We start from the raw sequence: 15,316 nt of genomic DNA on the forward strand, positions 1-15,316 counted from the left end.
TAAATTAGATAGATAAGCCTCTTACCTATCTAATTTAATGGTTAGATTAAATTAGAGGTTTTTTCCCCTCTCAGGAAATGTTGTAAGGAAATAACAGTCTTAGTAAACCACTTGGCAAAGTAATGAATCCTTTTGTAATAGGAATTTTTACTCCTTTGATTTTTCTGCTCCGTAAGTTCAAATTTTTGTGTATTTTCTATTTTTTCAATGTAAAAAGCGATACATAATCTTAGTATCAATTTGAATAATACAGATGTATGTAAATTGAAAAGTACTTCAATCTTCCAACTATCTTCCTCAGTTATGATCAGTGTTGATATTTTGGCATTTAGCTTTATAATCTTTTCTAAGCTGACTCTGTACTGTGCAGATATGCTCTCCTAGTGTTTGCTGTTAAGTTTATACAGAAACAGTTTCATAGTATGTCCCTTTTTTTTGCAATTTCCACCTTTCATTTAAAGTATCTTTGCTATGTTTCTATTTATTGTGTTTCTTAAATCAGGACCTTAATGTATAGGATATTGTAATATCCACATTTTGGTGAATGGTTTTTTCTTCTTTGAAAAGTGTTTTTTTTTTTATTTTGGTGAGGAAGATTAGCCCTGAGCTAACATCTGATGCCAATCCTCCTCTTTTTTCTGAGGAAGATTGGCCCTGGGCTAACATCCATGCCCATCTTCCTCTAGTTTATATGGGACACCGCCATAGTGTGGCTTGCCAAGTGTTACATCAGTGCACACCAGGGATCCGAACCTGCGAACCCCAGGCTGCTGAAGTGGAGTGCGCACACTTAACCGCTACGCCACCGCGCCAGCCCCTGAAAAGTGTTTTTAAATGAGATTCTTGTACATTAAAAAAATAACTTGAGGGCTGGCCCAGTGGCATAGGGCTTAAGTTCATGCACTCTGCTTCGGCATGCCAGGGTTCACAGGTTTGGATCCTGGGTGCGGACCTACTTACCGCTCATCAAGCCGTGCTGTGGCGGTGTCCCATATATAAAATAGGGGAAGAGAGGCACAGATGTTAGCTCAATGCTAATATTCCTCAGCAGAAAGAGGAAGATTGGCAATGAATGTTAGCTTAGGGCCAATCTTCCTCACTGAAAAAAAAAATTGTATTTTTTCTCACTCCATGAAGTTATCTACTGAATTTTTGATATGGAAGCCCATTTGGTCACTATCAAAAATTGCTTTGAATAGATTATTCTGTAAGACTCTTAGAGTGAAATTACTCCTGATTTTTTCTCTTCTGCTTAAGTTTTCAATGACTTTTGCCATAGTCCTTCGTAAAGATTTTGTATATTTAATTTTTTAATGTTTGCTTAGTATTTTATAGTATGAATGTACATAATGATGAAAATTGATTATTTTTCACTATTATAGTTTTGCTATGAATAATAGTGTATATATATCTTTTGGCAGATATGTGAGTATATTTGTAAAATAGATTCCTAAAATTGAAATTATATCAAAGGATATATGCATTAAAAATTAAGTAAAATAACTTTTCTTAAATCTAAAATAATACAGTCTTTTTATTATTGATTAAGTGATTATAAATGAATGTATTTGAGCGAGCTCTGATGGCCTAGCGGTTCAAGTTTGGTGCACTCCGCTTTGGCGGCCTGGGTTTGGTTCCTGGGCTTGGAACTACACCACTCGTCTGTTAGTAGCCATGCTGTGGCAGTGGCTCACATAGAAGAACTAGAAGGACTTACAACTAGAAAATATACAACTATGTACTGGGGCTTTGGGGAGGACAAAAAAGAGAGGAAGATTGGCAACAGATGTTAGCTTGGAGCGAATCTTCCCAGCAAACAAAAAAAGAGGCACAAGGAAAATGAAAAAAAAAAAAAAGAATGTATTTGTGTAAATGAATATATTGAGGAGTTAAATGTTCTATGGAAATCATTGTTTACACTTTTAATAAATAAGCATAAGTTTCTAAAACAGACTTTCTAACAGATGTTGTTTTCTATAACAGTCCTAGTCTCAAGATTATTAGTAAATACTTCTTTGAACTATAAAAACAATCTTTTAATTTTATAAGAAAGTTTTTGCTTTTTTAGTAAACATATTTAGGATCTCAATTTCATGATCATAAGAAAGAATAAGAATAATGTAATACAAATTTTATCCATTCTTTTATGTAAATATTCACTTACTTTTCTTAATGTAAATGAAGACTAATTGTTAATCTTGTGCTTTGTTTGCATTTCCCAAAGTGTAGAAATTGCATTTCCAGTAGTTTATAAGTTTTTATTAAGGCTTCTGCTTAAATAAATAAACTTGTCTCTGGTTTTAAGTTTAATTTGAGCAAAAACTGGGTCAAAGGTGTTTGTGGTTTAACATAATTTTCACATTTGACTTTCCATAATGTTTTAGATTTTTATGTTGTTAAATATATCATTGTTTTCCATATGCTTTCTCCTGTTACTCTTTTACTAAAAGGAAAATTAAAATTTAAAAATTAAAGTGAAATTAAATCAAAAATTTAAGAAGAACGGGAAAATTAAGATAAAACCCAAACTGGTCTGAAGCCTGTGTGTATAAATATGTATGTTCTTTTGTTTTTCTTTTTCTTTAGTTCTGCCTGGGAATTTGAAGGTCCAACTATCATCTATTGTCTTTCCAGAAAAATGACAGAACAAGTTACAGCTGAACTCACGAAACTGAAGTTAGCCTGTGGAACATACCATGCAGGCATGAATATTAGCTCAAGGAAAGAGGTTCATCATAGGTTCATGAGAGATGAAATTCAGGTGTGAAGATCGAGCATCATTACTCTCTATTCCCCATAGTGGAAACAGATATTTCTCTAATATTTATTTACTGAATCTTTGTTGAATGCCTTCTTTGTGTTGGGCATAAAGCAGTCCCTCTGATAAAAGGAATCAGTGTATAATGTGGGAGATAGATATGTGAACAAACTATTGTAGACTAGTACAAATAGCAGCCTGTACTTAGTGCTTAGGGGCACAGAGGATGGAATGCTAGCTGTTAAGGTAGGCTGTGTAATGGGGATGGTAGTAGTTTTTCCAGACTACTTGAGCCTTAGAATTTTTTATTTAAATGAGATTTTACCTAATGGATAAAACAGATTAAAGTGGAATAATTCTTGTTGAAGTTGATTGGAGGGAGAAAGGGGTCCAAGAGCCTCCTTATCTTCAAGACAGTATCTGTGGGTGTCTTATCCTCAGAGCTACACAGAATAGAGTTTGAAAACCATTATGACAGATTGTGCTGTGTTTTTGAGCAAGATAATAGTATTATAGAAACATTAGATTAGCAGTACTGTGTAGGATTGATTTGAAGGAGAAAAACTAAAGAAAGGAAGGGTATCGATGGAGTTACTGTAAAGTGCTATAGCTGAGATTCCTGTAATGTTTGGAATCATGTAATAATTTCAATCTGTAATGATTGGAATCCTGGCTCAGTAGGTGTCATACAGAATATTTGGAAAGATTTAAATTCAAGCTACTTTAGTAGGTGTAAATCAACCACTTCCCACTGTCAGCATATCCATACTGTCAAGCCTTTGGATAGCCCTCCTCTCAAGTTAAGAGATGAACTTAACTTCTGCTCTGTATTTTCTGTCCAATTGGTTATCCGTTTCCTCTCTCTCCAGTGCTTCCTATTGTATAGTTGTTAACCACCCCAAACCAGCCTTATTCAAACAACTTACCTCAAGTATGGTTCCTATGAACTGTCTATGAAGTTCACTCTGCATTGTCATGCTGCAATGCATACCTGCCTGAAAGCATCTATTCTCTTTCTTCCTCTTCTTTCTAAAGATGGGAACAGATGTTACAGCTGCCTAGAATAGAGATTTTACCCAGATTCTTAAATGCTTACCTTTTTATTCTGTTATCTCAAGAGCTTGAAAATTACCAGACAAAATTTATTAGCTGCTGCTTACTGAATCTTAACAAGCGATATTTGAGCCATTAACTGACCAATGGTTTCTTGGTCTTGATGTGTCACTTGATGTATTGCTAATTATTCATTTAGATAGAAACATGTCCCAAAGACATGAGAGAGTACAAACTTTATCTGTGTTACGTTGTGATGGGAGACTTTGTTGGATGCATCTGATTTCCTCCCAACACACAGCTTCATTGAAACATTAATGCTTTGAAATATGGCTTGAAAAACCTCACAATGATCACCAATTACACCTAATATCTAGAAGGCTATATATATGTATGTGCTGCTGTATTTTCCCTTTATGTGGCAGGATGTCACAAATTTTTATCCACATTATGAAAATAGATGTTAATATTGATTGTGTCACCCTAGGCTGACTTCGGGGGTTCTGCTTATCTGACAGCTGACCCAATGTGTTCCTTTGCCATTATAAATACTTCAGAAGCTTCATATTTGCATTGCGAGTTCTCCAACACCTTCTCAAGATGATGAAAATACATTTCCTCATCTATGTAGAATAGTCTGGTGCTCTTGGAATTGTTTACTTGCCATGGAGTATTTATTGAGTGCCTACTGAATGCATATATTTACAGAATTCTAGATATTCACTCTCCTGTCTTTTTACACTTGATTTATCCGTTAGTCTGGGTCTCACAGTAGAGCTGACCTCCTTAGCTCTTAATGTCTTGGATTGAGTGATGCTCAGAGTCTTAGTATTTTCTATTTTACAATTTTAGAAAAACATTTTTTTCTTTTCTATTATTCATAAGCAAATCTACCCAGATTTAGATGTAGATTTGCGTTTTTAGTCTGTGACCATTCATTCTTACTTTTACTTCTGACTTTTAGTTTTATGTCTTTTTGTGTTTTATTTGCTTTTTCAAGATGGCTTGAATGTCTTTCCTTTCTGGAATGAGGTTGTGAATAAATTATTTGATAAAGTATCTTTATTTACATCTGAGAGTTTATAGGATATTTTGAAAATCGTATTTGTAGAATAGGTTGATCTCATCTAAAAACAGTATCATATGATGAAAATTAGATCTTAAAAGTTCTCACCACTCACACACAAATGGTGACTATGTGAGGTGATGGATGAGTTAACTAACCTCATTGTGGTAATCATTTTGCAATATATGTATATATATAATCACATTGTATATCTTAAACTTATATAATATGTCAATTGTATATCAATAAAGCTGGAAAAAGTTGCGTAAGAAATAACATTAGAAAAAGAGAAGTAGAATTATTATTATTTTCCTTCTTCGCTCTTAAATTTAGCAAAATTGCTAGCTTTATTCACTCAAAGCTTTTTCTTAATATTATTTCCATTCCTGTATTTGTTTTTCTGTTACCTTTGTCTTACTTCCTTTTGTTTGTTTAGCATTTTCTTTCTTTCGTCCTTTTTTTTTTTTTTCTGCTTTTCTTGTTCCATCTTAACACATTTTATTTGTAATGGCATTTTAATTTTTAGCAGTTATACATGCACACAGTTTAAGGAACCAAATAGTTCTACAGTGCTTACAATGAAAAGCATCAGTCCCTCATACCTTCCCCACTTCTGTTTCCCACTCCCAACTCTTTTAGTTTATTCTTTTGGTGTTTACCACTATATCTGGCAATAATTTGCTCATACTGCTACTGCGTAGTTTGTTATTTATTTGTTTATTAGTTTTAGGCCTTATCTTTCGACTCCCCACTATGAAAGATGAACGGTTAGCTCTCTTTTACATCACTTCCTGCCCTACTTATCACTCCATCCATGTGAAAATATTGCTAACCCCCTTTCCTCCTAATATTAACATTGTAATTTTGATTAGGTCAATATATATATATTCAAATATTATGTATTTACATAATTATTTCTCTGTAAATGCCTTTTTTTTTTTTTTTTTTTGGTGAGGAAGATTAGCCCTGAGCTAACATCTGTTGCCAATCCTCTTTTTGCTGAGGAAGATTGGCCCTGGGCTAACATCCATGCCCATCTTCCTCTACTTTATATGGGACGCCGCCACAGCATGGCGTGACAAGTGGTGTGTCGGTCTGTGCCTGGGATCCGAACCTGTGAGCCGTGGGCCGCCAAAGCGGAACGTGAGAACTTAACTGCTGTGCCACCAAGCTGGCCCCTGTAAATGCTTTTTATCTCCAAGCCATGTGGTATATTATAGTTACTTTTCTTGCATATCTTATTGTATTGTTATTGTTCATACTTTTAAAATTTTTTGTTTAGTTTTGTGTGTTTTTTATCGCTAATTCTGCTATAAAATTTCCCCCAATCATGTAAATCTCATGCCAGTATACTCATACGTATTAAATAGTCTACCCATTTTATCCTTTTAAAGATGAAGAGATTATTCATGTTTCATTTCACCATCTTTAATGAAAAGCTTCCTTCCACTTAGAATAATGCCAGAAAATATTAAGATACTGTGCAATCAAGTAAGGGCTCTTGAAACTTCATAATAAGGCAAAAGTATCATTTAATATAATAAACATTTTAAGAGTCTCTTTTGTGTCTTCTACTCATAGGTATTCAGAGAAACCACTTTGTTACTTTTTTTTCTTTTTTTTTTTTTTTTGTGAGGAAGATCAGCCCTGAGCTAACATCTGACGCCAATCCTATTCTTTTTGCTGAGCAAGACCAGCCCTGGGCTAACATCCCTGCCCATCTTCCTCTACTTTATGTGGGATGCCGCCACAGCATGGCCTGCCAAGCAGTGCGTTGGTGCGCGCCCGGGATCCGAACCTGCAGACCCTGGGCTGCGGAAGCGGAGTGCATGCACTTAACCGCTATGCCACTGGGCTGGCATCTCCACTTTGTTACTTTTTATAGAGAGGGAACAGAAATCCTATTTTATGATCACCAATCCTTTATTTGTAAGTTGGGCAGATAATCTTTTAATTTATAAGTGATTGATTTAAATTAATTAAATTAAGTTTCATGCCAAGGACTTTAGTTAATGAATTAATTATTCTTACCAAAAGGTGAACATGTAGGGTTTTAGTTCTGCTAAATGTTTGTCAATCTCTGTTGTTATCTATTCTCAGTGTGTCATAGCTACCATAGCTTTTGGAATGGGCATTAATAAAGCTGACATTCGCAAAGTCATTCATTATGGTGCTCCTAAGGAAATGGAATCATATTACCAGGAGATTGGTAGAGCTGGCCGTGATGGACTTCCAAGTTCTTGTCATCTGCTGTGGTCTCCAGTAGACTTGAACGTAAATAGGTAAAAACATTTATTACTTTCACCCTTGCAGATTTCTTTCTTTCCATATAAGATTTGAAAGTATTTCAGGCAGCATCTGAAATTTCAAGTAAAAAAGTGCATTTAAAACCGAAAAAAACCAGAAGACATTTAAGAATAATATTTGTGGTAAGTGTTGCCACCCAGAAGGGATGACATAATTTCAGCCAGTCCTCATTTAATATGAAGAATTCACTAAATCAAGACTATACTGGGAAAGTAACATAGATCCAATGGAATACGTTCCAAAATATTGTGCATTGATGAGCTGTTTTTTTCTCCTCAGTTCCTCTTAAGTTTTGCTATGTGTTCAGCCATAGTTACTTCAGATACCATTTATTTTGTTATTGGTTCTTTCTTCCCATGCTGCAATGATGCTTATTCCAAGTGATTTCTACCAATCCCTGTTTGGCTCTCTTTACCATTTGTTTTCTTTGTTCTATGAGAGCATGCCACTTCTCCTTGACTGTGTGTGAATAATCATGTTGCACTGTACTGATTGCCATGAAAAAAATATTAAGTGTTTAGTGTTTAAGTAGAGGAAAACCATTCTTCTTAAGTACTAAACAAATATTTTATTGGCACTTAAGTTCTGTGAGATGTAGTTGGAAAGGAAAACTTCATCTTGCAAAAATTGTAGGGACAGAGTTTAGCAACAGATTCCCTCATCCATAGTGGGAAGAAAGACTCAGGAAAAAAACATGTGTAGTAACTGGTAGGCGTGCCAAAATGCACCTCCATATGGCTGAATAAATTGAGCTCTCGAATGGACATATTAGCCCATTTTATTAGAATGGTGAGAATGCCTATCCAATACAGTTTTTATTTTTATTCATATTCAAGTGTTTTTTTGAGTGCCCACTGTGTTCCCAGCATTATGCTCTGTGCTGGGGCTACGATGATTAATAAAAGCAGTTGTGGTATCTGTTTTCGTAGAGCTTACAGTATAGTGGGAACGGCAGATCACAGAATCACACAACCATGGATACATAGGGTTCACTTTACTGTTCTCTTTTTGTGTTTAAAAATTTCAGTAATAAAATTTTTTTTAAAAAGGATCATGGAAATATGTGTAAAATTATAACTGTGTTAAGTGTTATGAAGGAAAGTTGTATTGAGTAGTGAGTGTATAATGGGGTTTGTGTTTGCCAAGTTAAAAAGGTCAGGTAAGGCTTCCTTCAGGAAGTGATAGGGTAAGCTGAGTCTGAAGAAGAATAGGGATTAATTCGGTAAAAATGTTTGCTATAAATTTTAAACTCTTCCTTTTAAGAGTAGTCAGTAGCTTAATAAAACCATCCTCTTAAACAGAACAATTATTGTTTTCCTTTTGACACTGGTGTCTGTGTAAAGCTTTTAATAAACTAAAGTAATTGGGATAGATCATAGGTCTGCATGCTACTATTAAGTTTGGGATTGTATCAAACATAAGTTGATTCCTACGAGTTCTGATTTTATTTGTGTTTTATGCTAAAAGTGCTGAAGACTTAACAGCTTGAATTTTATAGTGTGGCTTTGCAGGTTCATCAATAGATATAGTTCCTGTTTATCTGGGTCTCAAACGATATTTTTAATGATTATCTCATTAAGATTTAATAGGAAGAAACAGTGGTTAGTAATCAAATAGTGGTGCCAGAAAACCCATGAATCTTTAAAAACTTGAATCTGTAGTATAGACAGGTTGTTCTTTGCATCCATCCTAAGGGAAATAAAACTATAGGGTTAATCAGAATAAAAAAGAATTTGGCAAGGATTGAGGACAGATCTGTGTCATCCTAGTGATAAACCTCTTTTATTAGAAAAAAGAAAGTTTTAGAATAAATGGAGTTGCTGGTTCTCAACTGAAAAGGTCGCTGTAATTCATAAAATTTTGAGTCTATCCTATGCTAGAAGCCTATGGCTGAGAGAAGAAACTTATTCAGTCATCAGTGTAAATATGTAACTTTATGTTTCTTATTGCAGAAGCCATACCATTGGCAAAGTTTCAAAGTCTGCATTTGCTATTATTCTTTTTCTTTTTCTTTTTTTTTTTTTTTGTGAGGAGATCAGCCCTGTGCTAACATCTGCCAATCCTCCTCCTTTTTTGCTGAAGAAGACTGGCCCTGGGCTAACATCCGTGCCCATCTTCCTCCACTTTATATGGGACGTGGCCACTGCATGCCCTGCCAAGCAGTGCATCGGTTGCACGCCCGGGATCTGAACCAGCGAACCCCGCGCCGCCGCAGCGGAGCTCACGCACTTGACGACTTGCGCCACCGGGCCGGCCCCAGCATTTGCTATTATTCTAAAGAATCAAACCCAATAGTTACTATAATCTTTTTTTAAGTGAATAATTTGCAAATTAATCTCAATTTAATAAGTCTTCCACTCGCTCCAACTGATCTCTGTTTATGGTATTGTTTTTAGAGTTTTTTTTCTTTTTCAACTTGTTTTTATTCTGTAGAATATTGTACTTTAACTATTTTAATAGTCCCAAAAGAAGAATAAATATTCATTTGATTTGCTGTTAGAGACTTGTAATTTTATTTTCTCAGATTTGTTACTGACACTGATAAGATTAGTTAAATGTAGGTCATCTGAACCAGATATAAGGGAGGATCTAGTTTTAAGAGTGTAGGTGTTTGTTTTCTTTGTTCTTTCTATCTGAGGAGGAGGTGAGCTAAACAAACAAACAAAATAAAGCAAAAAAGGAGCAATTTTTAGCCCGTGAGCTAGGAAGAATGAGATAGTTAACCTAGGAACTAGAGTCAACAGTTGGAAGAAACTTTTATGGAAACTGCACGGAAGGGTGTGGTGGTTGGTGATGTCAAATGACAAGAATGTTTTTGAATAAGAGATCATTTGTGTGTTTAGACTGCCCAGAACTCACTTAACTGGATTTCCTGTTGGTGTCATCCTTGAGGACTATACAGTGGTATTTTTATCAGTCAGAATGTTGGATGGTCAAAATATTAGTGAGTGGGGTCCATTTTGATGAGGGTGAGGACTATCGCTTAGATCTTGTAGGTAATCATTGTTTTCTTTTGAAATATCTGAAATTTATTCAACTCAGACTTTTATTTATTCCTGGAAAGAATGTTTGAAAAGACATACAAAGCTATTTGGGAGGTTGTCATTATCTGATATCTGATAATCATGGAATTTCTTCACAGAAGAGTGGAATTAACAAAGTCAGGGGCCAGCCCTGTGGCTTAGCGGTTAAGTACTCACGCTCCACTGGCGGCCCGGGTTCAGATCCCGGGCACGCACCGATGCACCGTTTCTCCGGCCATGCTGAGGCCACATCCCACATACAGCAACTAGAAGGGTGTGCAGCTGTGACATACAACTATCTACTGGGGCTTTGGGGGAAATAAATAAATAAATAAATAAAATTATTAAAAAAAAAAAAAGGATGAATTAGAGCAGCATTAACTTTTGAAAAAACAAACATCTTTAGAGTTGAACAATTTTAAATGAATTCAATATTGTAGAAAAAAATTAGTTATTGTTTGGGGAAGTAACTTAATTCTGATACTTTAGTGGTGTCCCATAATACCCTGTAATACAAAGAGAGAGATTTTAGAGGGCTTGAAGAGCTAACAGGGATGAAGGCTCATATTTGGATCATGAGCCTCTTTTAGTATTTCTTACATAGATGCTTTTAGTTTTTCATATAACATAAAATAAAGAATAACCTTTTACTGGGAAAAAGTAAAAATTCATATATGGTAGAAAGATTGCCAAAAAACATGTAGTATGTAAATCAAAATGAAAGACTTTATAGAGTTTATAATAATTTTTCAAAGGCAGCTAAAAAACTGATGCTTGAACATAGGTAGAATTCTTTCGAAAGTAATTTTCATAAAAATCAGAAAAATGCTTGCCTCTTGTTGGGGGCATTGAATAGGAAGGGACACAATAACTTTCTGGGATGATAGACTTGTTCTTTATCTTGATAGGGGTGTAGATGTTATAGGTTATGAAAAATAAACAGTAATAAATTAACAAAATCGCTAATGCAAATTTACACATTCCGTGATATTTTTAATTGACAGGTACCTCCTTAGTGAGATACGTGATGAAGAGTTTCGATTATACAAATTAAAGATGATGGCAAAGATGGAAAAATATCTTCATTCCAGCAAGTGTAGGCGACAGTATGTATTGTTTATTTTATATCAATTAATAACATAGATTTATGGATGGTGCTCTTTTAAGAAGAAAGTTTTGCAAAATAATTAGTATTTAGAAACAATATTTTGTTGGTGTTACATATGTGCTGAATTTTTTAGGCAGCTTTCTTTATGCCTTGGTAAACTAAAGCCAAATAATGAGGTCCCAGGCGAATCAATTAATGATAATTTCACTTCATTATTTTCAGCAATGAATTTAACGTATACGTTTTTGTTCTTTTATTTAATTTTACATTTTCTCTTGGGTAGAATCATCTTGTCTCATTTTGAAGACAAACAACTGCGAAAGGCCTCCTTGGGTATTATGGGAACTGAAAAATGCTGTGATAATTGCAGGTCCAGGTAAAGATTTCTCCTTCTAGATGGACATTCTAAAAGTTTTTGTTTCTCTTCTTTTTCACATCATTTTTAATTGAATTTTTTTTGAGAGATATGTACAGCAGTTTTTTAAAACAAAGTAATGAATGTATTTATTTAAATAGAAGACAAAGCAAACAATATTAGAGTATTTTGCTTTATAAATAGATAAACCAATAAAATGTTAGACCTAAATTTAACATATCAATAGTTACATTAAATGTAAATACTCTAAAAACACCATTTAAAGGCAGGTATTGTGAGAATTGGTTTAAAAATATGACCCAACTATATGTTGTCCATAAAAATCCGCTACAGATATAATTATATAAGTAGAGTAAAAATAAAAGGATAAAAACTATATACCATGAAAACACTAATCAAAAGAAGGATGGAGTTGTTATTTTATTTTATTTTATTTATTTATTTTTTTTGTGAGGAAGATTGGCCCTGAGCTAACATCTGCCAATCCTCCTCTTTTTGCTGAGGAAGACTGGCCCTTGGCTCACATCCATGCCCATATTCCTGTACTTTATATGGGATGCCGCCACAGCATGGCTTGACAAGCGGTGCGTTGGTGCGGGCCCAGGATCCGAACCAGTGAACCCTGGGCCGCCACAGCAGAGCATGCGCACTTAACTGCTTGTGCCACCAGGCCGGCCTGGGAGTTGGTATTTTAATATCAGACAATGGAGACTTTGGAGAAAGAATATTACCAGGGATAAAGAAGGATGTTACATGATGATAAAAATGTTGGTTTACCAATGTATCAGTCAGGATTCTCTAGAGAAACGCACATACACATATATATTCACACACACACAGATAGAGAAAGGGATTGATTTTAAGGAATTGGCTTATGCAGTTGTGGGAGTTGGCAAGTCTGAAATCTGTAGGGCAGGCTGGCAGGCTGGAAAGTTGGGCAGGATTTCTGTGTTAATAATCTTGAGTCACAATTCCTTGTTCTCCAGCAAACCTCAGTCTTTGCTCTTTAAGGCCTTCATCTGATTGAATGAGACCCACTCACAATATGAAGGGTGATCTCCTTTACTTAAAGTCAACTGATTGTAAATGTTAATCCCATCTACAAAATACTTTTATAACAACATCTAGATTAGTGTTTGACCAAACAACTGGGCACCATAACCTAGCCTAGTTGACGCATAAAGTTAACCATCACATCCAAGAACACATAATCCTAAGTGTGTATATACTTAACAAAAGAACTGAGAATTGAAAGGAGAAATAGAGAAATCCACAATTATACTTGGTGATTTCAACAACCTCTCTCAGTAGTTAATAGAACTAGTAGACAGAAAATCAGGAAGAAAATAGAAGAAATGAGCAGGACTATCAACAACCTGGATCTAATTGACTTTTATAGAACACAACAATAGCAGAATATGTATCCTTCTTAGGTGCAGAAGGAACGTTCACAAATATAGACCATAATCTGGGTCATATAACAAAGCTTAACAAATTTAAAAGAATTGTATTCATACAAAGTATGATTTCTGACTATAATGGAATTAAACTAGAAATCAATAACAGAAAGATAACAGGAACGTCTCCCAACACTTGGAAATTAAATAACACGCTACTAAATAATCCATGAGTCAAAGAGGAAGTCTCAAGGTAAATCAGAAAATATTTTGAACTGAATGAAATGAAAATACAAGGTGTATGCGATGCAGCTAAAACAATACTGAGGGGGCCAGCCAGTGGGGCAAGCAGTTAAGTGTGCGCGCTCTGCTGCGGTGGTCAGGGGTTCACCAGTTCGGATCCCAGGCGCGCACCGACGCGCTGCTTGGCAAGCCATGCTGTGGCGGTGTCCCATATAAAGTGGAGGAAGTTGGGCACGGATGTTAGCCCAGGGCCAGTCTTCCTCAGCAAAAAAAGAGGAGGATTGGCAGATGTTAGCACAGGGCTGATCTCCTCACAAAAAAAAAAAAAAAAAAAAAAATTCTGTTTAAAAAAAATAAAACAATACTGAGAGGGAAATATAAAGCATTAAATACTTAGAAGAAAGGTTTCAAATCAGTAATTAAGCTTCTAACTTAAGAAGCAAATAGGAGCAAAGTAAACTAAAGGAAGCAGAAGGAAGGAAATAATAAAGATAAGAGCATAAATCAGTGAAACAGAAAACAGAAAAACAATAAAGAAAACCAGTGAACTCAAAAGCTCATTCTTTGAAAAGGTCAATAAAATTGATAGAAACTTCTAACAAGAAAAAGAAGAGAGAAGCCACAGATTACCAATATCAGGAATGAAAGAGGAATTTCACTACAGGCCCTTCAGACATTAAAAGGATAATAAGGAAACACTATGAATAACTCAGTGTAGGTGCATTCAATAATTTAGATGAAATGGACCAATTCCTTGATAACCTCAAACTAACAAAACTCACTGACAATGAAATAGATAACCTGAATAGTCCTACAACTGTTAAAGAGATTGGATCCTTGTTAAAAAACCTCTGAAAATAAAATTCTCTAGCCCAAATGGTTTCAATGGCAGATTCTGCCAAACATTTAATAGAAAAATAATGCCAGTTCTACAGTATGATTCCATTTATATGATAGTCTCTTTCAAGCATGAGACTATACTATAGGGATGCAGAAAAGATCAGTGGTTGCCAGAGGTTAGCGAGAGGGGGAGGGTATGATTACAAAGGAATAGCACTAGGGAGTATTTTGCAATGATGGATTTGTTGTGTGTTGTGATTGTGGTGGTGGAAACTGATTATGGTTAGATGAATCTGTGCATATGAATCTATGGGTGTGTTTAAATTTGTAGAACTTTACACACACATACACAGACACATAATGTAACTGTATATTAGTTGAAAAAATAAAAACCAATGGTATACCTAGTTGAGGTAACTGTATACCTAGGTGTGGTAGCTGTTAGACCAAGGAAGTATTATTAGGGATGAAGATGTTCTCTTCAGTGATGGCAGTGAAAACTGGATCCTTCACGAAGAGGACAGAATTGTTTTCTGCACCTTAAAAAACAGAACAAAACCCTGCGAATATATAAAGCACATATTGACAGAACAGCTGGAAGAAATCAACAAATCCATCATCAAAGTAGAAGGTCGAAGAGTTTTGTATAATTTTGGGTTATTGGTAGGTTAAACAATCAAAAACTTAGTAAGCTATAGAAAATTTGGTCAGTATGGTAACAAGTTTGATTTATCAGACATGTAGTGTATAGAACCCTGTGCCAAGCAATTAGAGCAGTGCACCTCAAACACTTTTACTTCATGACCCACATAGCTAATGATAATACTTGTATAGCACACTTGGCTAATTGAGTCTAGGTTCTGTCCAGAAACCTCAGTCTGAAGTGATTGACCTTTCAGCACACCTATAATCCATTTGCAGCACACTGGTTAAGAAGCACTGAATTAGAGACCACTTCTCAAACATACATGGAATATTTATAAAAATTGACTACGTATTAGAGCAGTGGTTGGCAAACTATGGCCAGTGAACCATATCCACTTTCTGCCTGTTTTTCTTAATGGTTTTCTCGGAACACAGCCACGCCCTTTAGTTTATGTATTGTCTCTGGCTGTTTTTGCAGAGTTGAGCTGAGTAGTTGTGAC

General features: G+C 35.2%; 1 protein-coding gene across 6 annotated transcripts in view; it reads left to right on the plus strand.

Annotated features, from left to right (window-relative positions):
• WRN (WRN RecQ like helicase) overlaps positions 1-15,316 on the plus strand; it is a 123,050-nt gene that overhangs the window by 66,448 nt on the left and 41,286 nt on the right. For all 6 annotated transcript variants that reach the window (XR_015548834.1, XM_087418488.1, XM_087418490.1 and 3 more), the window contains 4 exons: positions 2,587-2,761; positions 6,978-7,159; positions 11,212-11,313; positions 11,599-11,691. Coding sequence is in view for 5 of the 6 variants with exons in the window: in XM_087418488.1 (XP_087274614.1) it covers positions 2,587-2,761; positions 6,978-7,159; positions 11,212-11,313; positions 11,599-11,691 (552 nt within the window). In the remaining variant the exon portion in view is untranslated. The remainder of the gene's footprint in view (positions 1-2,586; positions 2,762-6,977; positions 7,160-11,211; positions 11,314-11,598; positions 11,692-15,316) is intronic.

This window comes from Ceratotherium simum, chromosome 28 (assembly GCF_057802395.1).
Source record: "Ceratotherium simum simum isolate JZ-2026a chromosome 28, ASM5780239v1, whole genome shotgun sequence".
NCBI lineage: Eukaryota > Metazoa > Chordata > Mammalia > Perissodactyla > Rhinocerotidae > Ceratotherium > Ceratotherium simum.